The 17,833-nt window shown below is 46.1% G+C and overlaps 1 protein-coding gene across 1 annotated transcript; it reads right to left on the bottom strand.

Annotated features, from left to right (window-relative positions):
• Positions 1 to 4,462: 4,462 nt before the first annotated feature.
• LOC110312733 (butyrophilin subfamily 1 member A1-like) lies at positions 4,463 to 15,209 on the bottom strand. Its single transcript, XM_021186578.2, has 10 exons — positions 14,814 to 15,209; positions 13,569 to 13,664; positions 11,634 to 11,984; positions 10,544 to 10,825; positions 10,232 to 10,432; positions 10,004 to 10,024; positions 9,895 to 9,921; positions 8,379 to 8,405; positions 5,501 to 5,527; positions 4,463 to 5,151 (listed from the first exon to the last, which is right to left on the bottom strand). The coding sequence occupies exons 2-10, from the start codon at positions 13,651 to 13,653 to the stop codon at positions 4,541 to 4,543; spliced, it is 1,632 nt and encodes a 543-aa protein (XP_021042237.1). The 5' UTR covers positions 13,654 to 13,664; positions 14,814 to 15,209; the 3' UTR covers positions 4,463 to 4,540.
• Positions 15,210 to 17,833: the final 2,624 nt, after the last annotated feature.

Raw genomic sequence — 17,833 nt, forward strand, 5'->3', positions numbered from 1 at the left:
ACCTACAGGACCTTTTGAGGTCAATCGCCTCAGTCTGTGGAACTTGTCACACAGATCCTATTGGAGGTGGTGTGGCACAAACACCATTCTTGCTTTAAAAAAAAATTCTATTTATATTGGTCATATAAGAGCTCATTCTGATCTTCCCAGACCTTTAGCCGCAGGCAATGATTGCATTGATAGAGATTTGATAGGAGAGGCTTTAGTTTCAGAGCCTATTGTTTTGGCCAAATGTGGTCACTATAAAGTTCATCTTTTTACTCATACTTTAAGGCTCCTACATAAGATCACTAAGGAGCAAGCTAGAGTGATTTTAAAGCAATGTCCTGACTGTCGTACATTGTTTCAAGTTCCTCGTTTAGAGGTTAATCCATGAGTCCTTATGCCTAATCATATTTGACAAATAGATGTAACTCATTATTCAGAATTTAGAAAATTGAAATATATACATATTTGTATAGACACTTGTTCAGGACTCATTTTTGCTTCTCTACATACAGGAGAAGCTTCTGGAAATGTAATTGATATTGCGTACAGCCTTTTACTGCTATGGGATTGCCTAAAATCATCAAGACAGATAATGGCTCTGCTTATACTGGAAACAACTTTATACAATTTTGTAAGAAATTTGGAATTGAACATAAAACTGGAATTCCTTATAATCCATGAGACAAGGAATTGTTGAATGTGTGCACTGCACTCTGAAAAATTGGCTTTTGAATACAAAAAAGGGGGAAATCATATCCCCATACATCACAAAAAAATTTAAAACTTCAATGCCAAGGAACTCTCTGAGCATGGGGAAGAGGGCATGTTTCTGTTTTTTCTGCAGGATGCTGAAGGAGCATGCTAGCTGCCAGAGTGGTTAATGAGACACGCTGATGCTGGGACAAAGAACGATGCTGACCGTGAGTTTTGTAGAGTGTCCTGACAATGATGATAGAGAAGTTGTATTGGGCCTTCATCCCTGATCCACCCTTTACGACATCCAACAGTATGGGAAGGCCTAGACGTTGTGGTAATGGTAAACAACACTAAGTTGATGGATATGCCTGCTGGAGGAAATTTCACCATCAATAGAGAAATTAATTACTAAAGATTTAAAACTAAGCCTCCATATACTTTTGTGGGAGGCACAGCTACAGGCACTTCTGCCCTAGTTTTGCAAGGAGAGAATTATAACATAAATAAAAAATTGTTGTGTCTTCCCGTGACCCTAGTTCCTCAGTTGACCTTGCTAACTCCTGCCGAGTATTTGAGCTGGAATAGGCCCCCCCATATTAGAATCAAGTGAGCCCCCAGATATTAGAATCAAGCGAGCTGTCTTCCTTCCTGCAGTGGCTGGCATCTCCTTTGTAACCTCTGTTGTGGCTGCTGGTTTAGCTGGAGGAACTTTAACCCATTCTCTTCTCACCACCGCCAAATTATATCAACAATTTGCTTTGGCAGTGGAAGCCTCCATTGAGTCATTAGCTTCTTTCCAGAGACAATGAACTTTCCTCGCCCAAGTTGCCTTACAGAATCAAAGAGCACTTGATTTGCTGACTGCTGAGAAAGGTGGCACCCGTCTCTTTCTGCAAGAAGAAAGTTGCTTTTATGTAAATGAATCAGGTATAGTGGAAACACGAATCCAACAGTTACATAAACTTAAGTTGGAGCTCCAGAGAAAACAGTTTTCAGCCGCTGCTGATAATTGGTGGAAGTCCTCTATGTACACTCTCTTGATGCCCCTCCTTGGACCTTTAATAAGCATTTTATTAGTAGTAACTTTGGGGCCTTTTATTTTTAACAGAATTACTGGTTTTATAAAACAGCAGATTGATTCCTTGAGATCAAGACCTTCGCAAATTTATTATCATAGACTTGATTTGGCTGACAGAGGTCTTGCTGAACCTGGGGTTGATAATTCTCCTTCAGGAGCTGCATAGGATTCAGACCTGTGCAGAATGGTTCTTGATAAAATGAATCCAGTATGGGCACCAGCGTGGGTTGTGAGGCTAAGCACCTCAGGGGAAGGTCTAACACAGACAATCTCTGTATTCCCCGTGAGACAAACCTGGTTTGCAAGGAGGTTGGTATCTGTTTTCCACCATATCCTAAGGATTTTTCTAAGGCCATGACTGTGGGTCATGATGGTACCCACGGAAGGAATCAGATCAATGCCCCCCGCTGGTTAATGCCCACTCATCCAAGGATGAGATGACTATTGATCACCCCAGTTCCTTGGAGCTTTATTGAAAATAATTAATTAAAAGGGAGGAGATGCCAGGAGCCATGGCCTGAGCCAGGACCTTGTGGATATTTTCTAGCTCACATAAACAATCCTGAGAGAACATTCGTGGTCATAACAGTAAGAATGTTTATTGGAAAAGAGGACACTGTGACCGTTGATTCCAGGAGCTGAAGGTTGCCACCTGTCCTTCACAGAGCCCCTGGGCTCTTTCCATTTCCCTTGGAGCCTCCTCTTGCTTATACTGATATTGCCACTCCTGAGTAAAGTTTTCAGAGCTTGATCAGTATGATTGACTTGTTCTCATTCTTCATGTCTCTTCTTAATGTGCATATAAATTAAAGTGCCAGCAGACTGACCAATCCCAGGAGGACACATAGCTCTCCCCAGTGCTGGGGTGTATATAAGCAGTCCTCCCTGGGTTTCCAGAGTTCCCGTACCATCGAGGTGTTCCTGCAATAAAGCTTTTGAGAAGAATCCGACCGTGTTGCGTTTTTCCTTGCCAGACGAGGTGAGCACAACATGTGATAATTTGTATATGCTTGGCCCGTGGAGAGACGTTATTTGGGGGGTGTGGCCTTGTTGAAGTAGGTGTGTCACTGTAGGTGTGAGCTTTAATACCCTCACCCAAGCTGCATGGAAACCAGTCTTCCACTAGCAGCCTTCAGATGAAGATGTACAACTCTCTGCTCCTCCTGCCCCATGCCTGCCTGGATACTGCCATGCTCCTGCCTTGATGGTAATTGACTGAAGCTCTGAACCTGTAAGCAGTCCCAATTAAATGTTGTCCTTTATAAGGCTTGCCTTGGTCATGGTGTCTGTTCACAACAGTAAAACCCTAACTAATTCATAAGTCATACAGACTATACAAATAAGAGAATGCCACTATGTTCTTATAAAACTTTATTAATAGATACAGAAAATTGAGACTCTCACAATTTTTACTCACCACAAAGTACTATTTGATATTTTACATGAAACATAAACATTTAATATAAAATTACATTAAATATAAATATTTACGGGACACACAAAAACAGTTTAATCCAGTTTGAGTCATAGTTGATTTTTCACTTCTCACTGTGAGAAAAAAATTATTGATAAATTTTGAATATATTAAATGAAAAATGATTTAAGTTGATAAAGCTGTATATTTTGGCTGTTCTTGTTTTGTTTTACAACCTGAGGATTACACCCAGTACTCCAGAATGACAGAGCTGTAACCCAGTACCTGGAGCAGCAGGAACAGAGAGAGCAGTCTGGAAGTGATGCCCTGGTTTGAAGCTTCAAATCCAACCCCAGTGACACACTTCATCAAGGACATGTGTCCCAAACCTACCCCAACACTACAGCCAACTGGAGACCAACAATCCAAACACTTCTATGTATGGGGGATGTTTTCATTCAAACCATGACACTTATCTACAAAGAGAGTTCCAAGCCAGCCTGTGTTATGTGAGATCTTCTCTTTAAAAGATAGATAGATAGATAGATAATAGACAACTAAACAATAAGAAGTTAAAATACATGAGGCCAACCTTTATAAAATATGATTTAATTTTTGTAGTTATATGTGTAATTCTGTAAGAGAGGGACTCACGTATAAAAATCAAATAATTTATGTAAGAATCAAAAGACAGGTCTAATATAATGATAAGGCAGGTTCATGGAGATGGATGGACAGACAGGTCATTATCCACTGAGGAGGTCCACTTCGAGGAACTATCTAGGATCCAGCAATCTCATCACCAGAACAAATGTAGAAGTCAGGAAATCATGTGTCAAACATCTCTTCCCCCAAACTCACTACAACACCGGTCACAAGAGCCAAGACATAGAATAGACCTAGGTGCCCATGGCCAGATGAACAAATTAATCAATGTCCACTCAGCCCTTGGTCTATTTCGTGCCAAATGGAAAAGAAAAAAATTAAAATGCTATTTACCACCAGGAGGAAAATGCCTTCCCAGAGCTCAAAGCGGCCTGTTTTACACCAGCTGAAACAATAGTCAGGACTTATCGTGCACTATCTGACACAAAGCATGACCTCATTGCCACCACAGCCACAGCCTCAAAGTCAGACTGAAGAGCAGGGGGTCAAGGCTCCAGGCCCTTCCAGGACCCATGCAGGATTTGGCCTGTGGCTTCTACACTCCTACAAGGATTCACACTGAAGACTTAGGCAGGGTCCACACTATGGGAACAGAGAGATCCTAGCATGCTGGAGGAATGGAGAGACTTCCCCTGGGAGAGAGTCCACAACACAAGAGCCTGGAACCAGGCCCTCCCCTGCAGAACTCAGAGACTCCATCAAAGGAAGCAAAATAACTTCTTCCCCCTCTTTTCCCTCTTCCCCTTCTTACTTCTTTTCCTTCCTCTCCTCCCCTCTTCTCCCTCCTCCCCCTCAGACAAACATGTCATGGAGTTGATAATCATTGAAACATTTCCAGTCCTAAGCCTGAAGTATGGAAAAAGAGTCCCATAGAAAGAATCCTCTTTGAAGGAGACCATGTGAGAATTGTCACTCATGTTATAGAAGGAGATATCACCTTTAGTGTAGTCCACAAACACCCCCACAGTCTTCGGGGCTTGCCTGACTGATAATGAATCCCTCCCAGAGTCAGTATAGGCCCAATATCCCCTACTAGACTGCCCCACAGTCCAAAACCCCTTACCTGGAGTCTCAAAATAAAAATCTTTCCTGTCCACACCTTCCCTACAGACCCCCAGAATCCATTTGCTGCCTTCTCCGTTTGTTAGCTTCACCTCCCAGTAATGTCTTCCAGAAGAGATGCCTCTGCTGCCTAACACACTGGAGAGGTCCTCCAAGCACATAGTGAAATCCTTCCGGGTCACACTCAGCCTATCCTGGGAGATGGCAAGGTTGGCATGGGCAGAGGCTGGATCCAGAGTGAAAGTCCCTGTAGAGAGAGTTACCAATCACAAGTGGTCCTGTCCAGTACCCAGAAAAGGCTACAGCTGCCTCCACATCCATCTCAAAACCTCTTAGGCTTATTCTAGGGGTTTAAGTTCCTCACATAAGAGCCTTGTGGCTCAAACCCAGGTCTTCCAAGCAGAGGGAGGGAAGAAAACCCAAACTAGAGGTAACAAGATAACAAGGCACTTGAGAAGGAGTCCAGCTTAGTAACTGTCACCTCTGCCATCCACACCACTAAAGCCATCAACATCTGAGTCACCACAGAGATGAGGAGAGACCAGAGCCATGGGAATCACAGGAGGAGTGTCCCTAAGGAACCCAGAGTCACTCACAGGCCCGGAAGTGTTCCTTGCGCCAATCTACAAGAGAAATACAGATCATGTGAGGGGTTTCAGAGACTATATACCCATCTGGTGGTCAGAAAATGTCTTCAGAAACACGGACTTTCTGGGGTTCTGAAGTGGAAGTGGTGGGGAGTTGTGGGGACAATACACTTGTCACACACACAGAAGGAGAGAGATATACACATAAACACACACATATACATACACAGAGAAAGAGATGCAATACACATGACAGCACACATATATACACACATAAATACACACATAAACTGAGACAGACATACACAGACATAAAACACACACATAAACACACACAGAAGGAAAGAGAGATACACATAAACACACACACATCCACATACATACATACATACACACTCACAAAAACAAAGGGACCTAAAATGCACACACACACACACACACACAGGGAGACAGATACACATAAAAACACATATACATACACACATACACATCTGCTACAGACCTCCAATAAGAACTTGAAGAGTGAGGCCTAACACCCATCCCTACTAAAGGCAGAGAAGCATCCTCTCACTGAAAACAGAAAAACAAGCAAACGAAAGTCCAAGACCACTGGAGCTCTTATAGAAGACATGGCTTCAGTTCCCAGCACTCTCATGGATGCTCATGACCATCTGTAACTGCAGTTCTGGGAGAATTACACACTCCCCTGAACATGAAGGGAACTAGGCATACAGATGACACACAGATACACATTCATGAAAAACTCATTCACAGTATAAATAAACAGATGGATGGATGGATGGATGGATGGATGGATGGATGGATGGATGGATGGATAGATCGATAAATAGAAAGATGGATGGATGGATAGATAGATAGATAGATAGATAGATAGATGATAGGCAGGTAGGTAGATCTTTTTAAAAAAGAGAGATAATGTCTATGAGCAATTCTAACTCGAATATGGGTTTCCCTAATACAACCATCACAGGAAGTTGAGTGTGATTTCAAGTGGATCATTCATGCCCCAGCAAGGCCCTAAACATCCTGGAGGCACTGGTCCCCAGAATCAGAACTCAAGGTCTAAATGCCCAATCCCTGAGTATCTGTGGTCTCAGAAGAAAGAAACAAAAGGGACCAAATGCCAAGCAGAGAGGAGACAGAGGGTGTGTGTGTGTATGTGCATGAGTGTAGAAAAAGAGAGAGAGAAACGGGTCAGAGAGTATTGGAAAGAAAGGAGAGGGAAAAGGAGGGGTAGGTGGAGAAAGAGAGAGATAGTTTGTGTGAGAGAGAGAGACAGACAGACAGACAGAGAGACAGAGAACACCAATAGACCAGAGGACAATAAAGAAAAGGAACCCATAACTGAGACAAAAGCACAGAAACCCCAAATTTAAGGAGGACACAGAGACAAAGACTATCTTAGGGAGACCTGATTCCCAAACCTCCTAGGCTGACTTCTGGAATCTTCTGAAAGCAGCACTTCTGATTCACAAGGATGCCATGGCCTCCTCCACAGTCTCTGCTAGCAGCTGAACTCCCCACTAACCCTGCACCTACAAACTGTGCACTGATCTAGATGGCTGCAGACTGGGCCATGCTGACTCTGACAGTAGACAAACCCAGAATGTATTCTGTGAGTCTCAAGAGGAAGCCCTGCAGTCTTCTATGGAGGCTGCTGCAGTGACAGGGACAACAGAAATTTAACTCATCCTGGGGCAGCAGGAATAGAAACTGACAGAGAAGAGTATGACAGAAGCTGAAGAAAGAGATCTCAGGGAAACACAACAACCACAGTTGCACACACTCCTGCTGGGGAGATGAACAAATGTCTAGTCACACCGACGGCATGCCAAGGGCAGACCAAAGAGAAGACTCCACCCCAGTACAGTTTGTGGAAACAAACGATCAGCTCAATTAGAGTTCCTCATAGTAACGCCAGCCACAGGTGAGCAACCACAGTAATTAAGGGAAAAAAAAAATCTCTGTCACCAATAGCCATTAAATGTCTGCAGAATCACTTGGGGAAGGACATGATCAGAAGACCTTCCTCACGCCGCCATTAACAGTGTATAAATCACAGAGAAGGTGACTGAGAGGACAGGGCAGGTAATGGTGCTTGTACTGAGCGAGACTAAGCATGGCTTCTACAGGCTGCCCTCTGATGTCTACACTCATGCCAACATTCACACAAAGATACAAGGACACTGACAGACAGACAGACACAGACAAACACAGACAGAGACAGAGACAGAGTCAGAGACAGAGACAGAGACAGAGACAGGGACAGAGACAGGGACAGGGAGGCAAAGAAAGAATCTTGGGAAGAGGGAAGGAAACCTTTGTGGCTCTTGCCTCCTAATGGGCCCTGTCCTGTGCAGGTCTCCATTGGGTAGTCACTGTTTCTGACAGCTCAAGAGAATGACAACTACTTCCTGCTGGCTTTTATGTCATCTTGACACAAGACAGGGTCATCTGGGAGCAAGGAACCTGAATAGGGAAAATGGTTCCATAGCACCAGCCTGTAGGCAAGTCTGTGGGACATTTTCTTGACTGGTGATTGATGTGGGAGGACCCAGCCCATGTGGGTACTGTCATCCCTTGGCAATTGGTTGTAAGATGTAGGAGAAAAGAAACTGAGCAAGCCACAGGAAGCAATCCGCCAAGCAGCAGGCCTCCATGGCCTCTGCCACAGCTCCTGCCTCCAGGTTCCTGCCTGCTTGAGTTCCTGCACTGACTTGCTGTGAAGAGGGACTGGGAGTGTGAGCCAAGTAAACACTTTACTCCTTGAGGAAATGCTTGGGTCTTGATATTTCATTCCAGCAGGAGAAACTCTAGCTGAGACAGGGCTCTGCCCAGAAGGGAGAAATCTATAGAAGTCACATACCTGCATACAGCTGGGCTTTCTTCCAGGCTGAAAATGAACACACTCTGGTGAGAACCCAATCAGAAAAGCCCCACTCAAAGCTAACCTTTCCCTATCCATTCTAAAAGTGAGGCTTTGCCTAGGAGGAAAGTGGATCCAAAGGAATGGGCCCCTGAAAGATTCAGAAGCACCCGAGTATTATGAGAAATCCCCAGAACTGCACATGAACCGATGGCATTGTAAGGTAAGTTCCCCCACTATCCCCTGATCTGTATGGCTTTTTTTGAAATCGTTTTTTAAAATGTGTTTATTTTACATGTATGAGTGCTCTATTTGTATGTACACCTGCAAACCAGAAGAGGACATCACATCCCATTACAGATGGCTGTGAGCCACCATGTGATTGCTGGGACTTGAACTCAGGCCCTCTGGATGTGCACACAGTGCTCTTAACCACTTAGCCAACTCTCCAGCCCTTCTGTGTGGCTTTTGGTTGAAAAAAAAAATAGCTGCATCTACTTCAAAAAGGAAAATAATAATAGGAGTAGTAATCACACTACAATTCTATAATTATTCAGCTTCACTGTTACCAAACCAAGCATCAACTCTTTTCTTAGAAGGTGTATTTGGAGGTGGGCTGAAGAATAGAATGTGTATAATAAGTGTGGATATGAAGTGAATTCGTGAGAAAAGCACCCAGTGTTCCTCAACTGAAACAACTCCAAAGCCAGGTACACCTATACCAGGAGCACGAACATTCCCATCTCCTTCCCACTGAGGGACACAACCCAAGTCTCTACCCATCACCTTGATCAACACCTTCAGTAACTAAGTGGGCAGAACCGTGGAAGATGACTGGGGAATGGGTGCAGGTCGTACTCCTGCATCTGTGACCTCTTTTGCTGGCTAGGTGTTGTCAATTTTCAAAAGCTACAGTCATCTGACAGGAGGGAGCTTCAGCTGAGAAAATACCTCCAATAGACTGGCTGTAGGCAAGGCAGCAGGGTTTTCTTGATTGATTAATATAGAAGGGGCCTGTCCACTGTGGGCGGTGCCACCCTACACAGGTGGTCCTGGAGTCGGCCAGCAGGACAGTTGAGAAAGCCATTGGGAGCAAACAAGGAAGCAGTCCTGGTTTTCCCCATTAACAAATTATGATTTGAAAATGTGTACAACAAATGACCTTTCCCTCCCCAAATTACATTAGTTTCTTACGTAATAGAAATCTAATTAAAACACTTTCTTTAGAGAAATGTTAACACTGCAGTCTGGTCCCAGGTGCAGACAGACGTTGAGAGCTACTGGGCCCTGAGGGAGCAATGAAAGTATCAGGAAGTGGTTGGATTACAACATAGGAAACAGGACAAACCCAAGAGTCACACATTTTCCAGCTCTGCGCAGAGATCAGATGGAGCCTAAACACCAGGCTTCCACCTTCCAGAAAATTCCAATTCTGTCCCCAGAAAGGGTAGCCACTCTGCCTAGAATCAAGGAAAGAACACGCATGGAACCATGGGACACAGGGGCAGTCACTCACCTGCCATGTAAGCTGCTTTCCTTCCAGCTGAAAAGCAACACACAGGAGTCAAGAGATCTACTCTGATCCTAAGGGGACCAAAGGGCTCAGGAGGAAAAGCAGGACTCACCATGCTCCACCATGAGTGCGCCTGAAAAACAGGGAGGAGAGAGAGTCTGTACACTTGAGAGGAAGAAAGGAAACACAGTTTGGGTTTCTGATTCTCTGAACTACAGGCCACCTGACCCAAAGGACTCCAGCTGTCCTCTCTGGATGTTGTTTTCCACCTACACTGATCCCAGAACACTGGGCCCTCCTTGGGACTCTGAACCTGTCCTTCACTGCTATGGTGACTTACTAGCAGTCCTCAGAGCATCCTCCTTTGTCTTCAGTGACTCATCCATCTCGTGCTGAAAATTCACCGTTTCCTGCTGCACCTTCAGCCTTGCAGAACGTTCCCTTCTGAGAAGATAGCTTGTCCCTAAGACTAGTAGTCCCATCATGGTCAGGGTCACAAGAAAAGCTGGCTTCCAGGGAGAGGCCTGGGGGAAGAAGGGCTCTGTGGCCCAGGCAGAGAGCCAGTAATGAGTGACCCTGAGGAGAGACAGCCCAGAACACTCCAGGAAGGCCACACATTCTGGGCTCTGAAGAAGTAAGGGACAGTTCTCACCTGGGAGGAACATGGCTGTGGCTTTCTCCTGGCCCAAGATAGGATTGAAGGTAGAGCAGGTGACATTCCTTACAGAGCTATCTCTCACCACCAGCAAGGTCTCTGTGCTGAACCGTCTTTGAGCATCTTCACTGTGGATCTCCAAGGATGCTGTGAGTTTCTCTCCTCTGGAGTCTTTCCAATGCACCTGAGGCTCTGGGTACCACCCTGAGGTGATGCACACAACACACACTCCACCGTCTTCTGGACCTTTGATGTGCACTTCAGGGACAGAGCCCATCGCTGCAGGAGAACAGATGTGAACACCCTGGAACCCACTTTAGGTTGAGGGACCCCAGGAGCAACTATGTGACAGATGGGAACCTTTCACAGGACAGATGGGAATTGAAGGGGAAAGGCATTCCTGCATTGGGACTAGGTTGGGCCCCTATTGCCTGACAGGAAAGATAGGAGAGCACACTGTGGGGAACAGACCACTCCTTTGTCAACCACAAGATCCTGAGGAACCTGAAGGAAGTTGAACACAGGAGCCTGAGGTGGGAACCAGCACTCTATCTGTCCATTATCCACACAGCTGTGACCCTCATGGCAGGCCCACACCCAGCTGTCCTCTCAGGGAAAACTGACCTTGAGCATCCTTCCTTCCTCCCCTCCATCACTTGCCTTTAGCATTGACCACCATTTCTCACTGACTGCTCACTAACACTCAGTGACTTTCCTGCCGACCCCTCTAAATGATACATTCCAACCACTATTATTTCCATAACACTGACAGGATCCCTAACCCACAGAACTAGACACAGCACATTTTAGGGCATCCACCTACAATTTGAGTTGAATTATCTATGTAGGAATTCACTACCCATTTCTCGTCTCAAAATGGGAAACTAGAAATGAGTAGAGATAAAAATGAGAGACAAGAGCACCCCTGTGAGCCCAGCACGGCACAGCAAGCTAAAGGACAGTCTGGCAAACATGAGAAATTCTCTCAAAACATAAAATAAAATAAGGGGCTGAGTGACACGAACCCTCAGTTTCCTCCCACACACAGGTCACCTAAGGTTTTTAGAACCATGATCAGTTAACCAACCTGCCACCTTCAGTTCCAAGATGGCCTCTTCATAGAACACTCCCTGTTTGAAGTGGCAGATGTATAGCCCACTATCTGATGCACGGACATTTTGGATCCTCACAGCAGCTGTGCCTTGATGGAACTGGTCCTTCACCAGAGAGGTGCGCTGTGAATACTCAAGCATCTGCTCTCTTTTCTGCTCCTCTTGGTCCCGATAGACAAGTACTGCTTCTGAGAATCTGCTGCGGAACCACCTCAACTCCTCCATGTTCTCCACATTCATGGCTGGAATCACGGAGCAGGGAAGGATGGCTTCCCCACCTGGTGCAGCCACAATGGGGTCTGAGGGACCAAAGACCAGGAACTCCTCTGTGGACACAGATGTAGCAGTGAGAAGCTGGAGAGACACCGGAGGATGCAGAGAACACACTCTGAAACTAATATACAAGTTACCTTTGGACCTAGCAGTGCACCCCATAAATGATGTAAAACAAAACAAAACCAAAATCTCTTCTGCCTGTGTCCCTGACCACAGACCCTTCCATGAAGGAATCCCTTGTGTATTCTTTCTCCAGCTTGCATGTACCTGGTCACCAGATGCATTTCAGGGAACTAACTCTTCACTGAGAGTTCTAGCCTCAGTATGTTTGGGTGGGTTCAAGATCATAAATTTAGCCTGGCAGTGGTGGCACACACCTTTAATCCCAGCACTTGGGAGGCAGAGGCAGTCAGATTTCTGAGTATGAGGCCAGCCTGGTCTACAAAGTGAGTGCCAGGACAGCTAGGGCTATACAGAGAAACCCAGTCTTGAAAAACCAAAAAAAAAAAAAAAAAAAAAAAAAAAAAAAAAAAGACATAACTTTATAAAGTTCACTACAGATGCTCACACAATTGGTTATATGGCCACACCTGGGTTGACACGGGTGTAACTGCCTGGTCAAGTACAAGATCCAGGGAAGTTCCAACACCCAATCCTAAGTCCCATTATCAGCCAAACTCTATGTCCTCTGAATAATTTGAATATTAAAAGATAGAGCTGAGGCTAAAGAGATGGCTGAGCAATCAAGATACAAGAGATTCCTCTAGAGGATGCAGGTTCAATTCCCAGCACCCACAGGATGGATCATGACTACCTGAAACTCCCTTCTGGATTCTGAGGCCATCAGGAATACAGGTGTTTGTTACACGGACATACATTCAGGGGAAATGCCCAAACACATTAAATAAAACATACACAGCCAAAGGATACTTCTCTGAAAAAGCCACCTGATTCCAGGTGCCCGATAACTTCTTGATAAAAAAGGAAGGTTGTCTGCCTCACTCTGTGAACCCTTGGCCCTCTAAACTGGAGGACTTTGACACAGGCACTGTGGCCCCAAGAGTTCCTTATCACTCTGTACTGTTCCATTTGTATCTCGCACACTGCTGCCACTGGACAGACCAGGACACCTATCTGCTGTCTCTGAAGCCCCACCTCTGTGATCCTAACATATAGTCAAAGCCTGTCCCTGCTCTGCTCAAGGCTCAGTCCTGACTCTTCTTTTCCCACCAGGGACTACCAGGCCCCCAGGGCTGCTCCCAACTCAGTCCTCCCCATCACAGCTCCTGCCTCTCTCTCCCTGAGTCATTCTGCTTCAGCCAGCACTGGCCTCTGAAGCTCCTCACACCCCAGGCACACTGCCAGTCCAAGGCTATCCCAACTATGCTCCCCAGGTAGGGTCTGCCTATGGAACTCAGGCTGGCCAAGGACTCACGATATTCATGTCAGCCTATCAAAGGCTGATCCAGAGATTCTCCTCTGATATTTTTATTACTCACACACTCTAAATGGAAAGCTGGAAAAAATTCTGGATACCATATTTCTGTGGGTCTCTTGACATCTGACCAACAGAGAACCTGGCAGCTCAAACCTACTGTAGGGAGACATGGGAAGACAGAACAGGACAGACTCACTTGTGGTCACCCAGCTAAGCAGCTGTGTAAGGACAAACAGACAGGAGACATTGAAGAGCAGAGAGGGTTTGTGGTGATTTTCCATGTCCGGCAGAGCTGAAGAAAAAAAAAAAAAAAAAAAGGACACCTTCTGTATTTTTAGTCTGCACATTTGAAAGAATGGAATTACCAATTCTGTACTGAAAAAAAAAAAAAAAAAAAAACAGGACAGGCAGATCAACACCCTGCGGCATGAGGTAAGAGGACAGATCCACCCAGATCTTGGACCCCTCCTCAGAGACAGCATTGCTCAGGGCAGGAGATCAGCCCTCAGGACCAAAACACATCCATGCTCACAGTGTGAAGGCTTCACACAACCCAACACTGACAAACAGCCAGGCTCTGGCTCCTCTCAGACCTTCAGAAGACTGGGCAGCTGGGGACACACAAGTCACTTGGAGGAAGCTATTCCTTTCATTCCCACCTCAGCCCCAGCTCAGGGGCAGCCAAGCTCTACCCAGAATTATAGGTCCTTCCTTTCTCAGAGCCTTGAGGAGAACCCAGTGTAGACACCATGATTCCAACTCCCTGTTATACACAAACTGCCTGTGACCCTAAGACATTGAGCCTATGACTCTCCCTTGGGAATAGCTTGGACTCTATTCTATGGCTCCACAACTGTGGCCAGCCCCATACAGGGATCTTCAGAGACACACAGTTCTCCAGGAAGGCTGACAGACCCATCACAAATGCCTTGTCCTGGCTTTTGGTTTTGGAGATTGTCTACACTTCTGTCCCAGACCAGCCCCGCCATGGTTCCAGGTTACACCCAGACCCCGCAGGTGCCACACACACATGTCCCACAGCACAGCTTTATCCTCATAGTCTCTGTGATAATGACCAAGCTGAGTATACACAGAATTGAAAGGAACAAGAGAGAGACCAGAGTGTGCAGGGTCAGAGAGAGCAGGCCAGAGCAGGCAGGCTGACTGGGGCAGTTGAGTGTTGAGCAGGGGAATGCTCAGGGCAAGCCTGAGCTAGCAGGCCAGATAGAGTGGAGGGAAAAAAGAGAGAGAGAAGGAGAAAACACTTTTCTTCCCAAACCACCTGGGGCTGGGAGAGCCAAAGGCCTGAGAAGGACAAACATAGGGAGCTCTGAGCTGCCTCCAGGCTCAGACACCAGGGAGGTGACCTGCTGAAGCTCACTCAGCATAATCTCCTCTCTGCTCCTTCTGCAGGCCCCAGCTGTCTTCAGGGCCCACCTACCTGCTTCTCTTTGCCCCCAGCTTTGAAAGGCTGTGACTTCATCAGGAGCAGCTCAGGACCAAGGGGACCCAGCAGACCCCAAATCCACCTCTCACACTTCATCCCCTCTCCAAGAGGCTCTCACAGCTCTAAGCTCTGCTCGCCTCAGTGCCAGCCTTGGGTTGCCTCAGGTCCAGGATCATGGTTTCTAGGGCAGTAGACAAGAAGTGCAGCCTGACTCAAGTTGTCACAGCCTCTCCAGAGACCACGATGATTACAGAGAGAGCAGCTGTGGAGACAGGGCAGGCACAGTGTCCACCATGAGGACAACAGAGACAGCAGCAGAGGAGATGGCAGGAACAGGAACAGAGTCACTGCCTATTCAAGCAGTGCCCTTTGAGCCAACAGAGCAATTAGAGTTTCAGCCACGGAAACTGAAAGCTACAGTAATGTGACCTGGGCGCAAGGTCCTTCTGAATGTGAGGTTCTGCCAGGAAGAGGTGAAGGTTCACCTCACCTCCCCAACCACGCCCCTACTCCCACCACTACCCACCTTGTCCAATGGAGGGACTTCTCAGACCTACACTTTATAGAATGTTAAAAGATGATACAAAAAAAAAAAAAAAAGACAACAAAATTTTGTTGAATCCATTTTAAGCATCAGGAGCAGCTCATGTCTGCACACAACAGAGTTATATCAACTCCTGTCACATCTCCAAACAGAGATGGTGTCATGAGCTTAGATCTAGCTCCAGTAACTACTAAGATGAGGGGAAGGTATGTTTTCCTGAAACATGTAATTTCTAGCACAATCCCTGCCCCATCCCCAGCACAGCACAAACCCAGCATCCATATCACAGACTCAGCAGGAACCTGCCAAGTGACATTGGACTCCGGGTACCTGGATGATAACTGAAAGACCCACAACGTGAGGACTCCCCCACGTTCTGACTCAGGAGAGGCGACACCCCAAAATCACCCACAAGAAACGGTCTTGCTGCAAATTGCAAGAGGATTTTTATTCAAGAGCGCTCTAGGGCCCATGGTCATACACCACGCAGGGGTAGAGGACCATGGCACCCCGAGTAGCTGAGTAAGGGGGTATTTAAAGGAAGAAACCACAACCCATGGAGGTGGGGAGGGCGTTGTTGTAAAATACCAAAAATACCAGTTAAGAGTCACAAGGAAGTACAAAGTCACAAGTGTCAGGTTATCTCTCAAGACAGTTTCTAAGAGCAAGAGCCCCTAACAATCTAAGAGCCCCTAAAGATAGCACATTTGCATTGCAGGTTCCAGTAATAGTCAGGGTGCCATTCTTTGAATTGAACCCAGGAAGCGGGTGGGTGGAGGAAGGAATGTCGCTATCTGTTTTATGACCAGCACCTGGATCACTAAGCCACAAAGGCTACACTCCCAAGCCTGGGCTCAAAAGCCTCGAATTTTGTTTTTACTTTGCTATACTTTTTTAATACTTCTTCAATAACAAACCTTATCTCCTCCTGAGTCCCAGCCTAAGCCTCCCAAAGGGGATGACAGGCAAAGGCGATGACCAGGAGGAGGTCAGAGAGCCTTAGAGGACGCTGAGGAAACCTGGATGGGATGTGCAATGTGTCTCTCACAGGGCATCAAAGTAACAGCCAGCTGCATTGACAATAGCTGTTACTAAAGAAGCCAGAGATGATTCCTCTTATAAAACCATGATCTTCACTGTGTACACTACTCATATCAATAACACAAACCCTAATGATCCTAACCATAATCAAAACCTGAACCCAAAGAACTCTACCCCTAACGCTAACCCTAACACAAATCCTAACACTAACCATCACCATAACCCTAACACTAACCATAACCCTCACCCTAACCCTAACACTAACTCTAACCCTAACAACACCAATCTTAACCATAACCTGTAGGCTCCCCCAGCCTGAAGCAGGCTGATCCAGACTTTGACCTTGCTGCCACTAGAAGGAGATTACCTAGGGTGGAGCCTTCCCACCTAGATGGCTCTTTTGTTCTTTCACCTGCCACTGCTCTCTCCCAGACACTGCTACCTGTTGAGAGGCCCCTGAGATATTCCAGAGGAATATCCTATCCTGCACATCATGTACAGGCTGGCTCCAGACACCAAGAATGGACTGGTGGGGGATGGGCCTTCCCCTTTTATAAGCACACTCTCTTAGTAAATTGGCAAGCCTTGAACAGAATCATGTCTTGGTCACCATTAACCTCTCGCTGTCTAAGTCTCTTTCAACCCCAGCCTGCCTCCCAGGTGTACCCGGTTCAAGTAGGCTGCAGGCCGGCATACAACAATAACCGTAAACATAAACATAAACATAAATTTCAGTAGGTAGAGGCAGGACGAACAGGAACTCAAGCCATCCTTAGCTACATAGTGAGTTCAAGGTCAGCCTGAGCTATGTGAACCCTGTCTCAAACTCTGGACCCTGAGAAACACAGCACACATCTTTAATAACAGCAATGGTAGAACACAGGATCTCTGTTTTAATCAGCTTGGTCTATGCATCCAGTTCCAGGCCACCTCTCTAGTGAGCTCTTTACTCAAAAAGAAAAAAGAAAAAGGGAAATGAGAGGAAGGAAGGAAGGAAGAAAGGAAGGAAGGAAGGAAGGAAGGAAGGAAAGAAGGAAGGGAAGAAAGAAAAAAGAAAGAAGAAAAGAAAAAGGAAAACATCAGCAGCAAAACAAGAGGTGACATCATGATTACATAGATAAAAAGCATTAGCCACCAAGCCTGACAACCTGAGTTTGATCATGGACCCACATGAGAGTGAGAACAGACCTGACCACCATCCTGTGACCTCCACGTGTGAGCCATGACAGGGCACACAGGTTCCCACTTGACTGTACTCACACGTGTGCCCACCCTATACACCCAATAACAGATGAAGGATCCTCTGCAGAGATTCATTCTTGTTCAGTGTGGAAGCATGTTTGGCCTGCATGTCCTTATGTGCATCTCAAGTGTGCCTGGTGCTCACAGAGTCAGTGGGGGGTGTTAGGAGCAGGTGAAGTGGAACTAT

The sequence above is a fragment of the Mus caroli genome, chromosome 17 (assembly GCF_900094665.2).
Source record: "Mus caroli chromosome 17, CAROLI_EIJ_v1.1, whole genome shotgun sequence".
In the NCBI taxonomy this organism is placed as follows: Eukaryota; Metazoa; Chordata; class Mammalia; order Rodentia; family Muridae; genus Mus; species Mus caroli.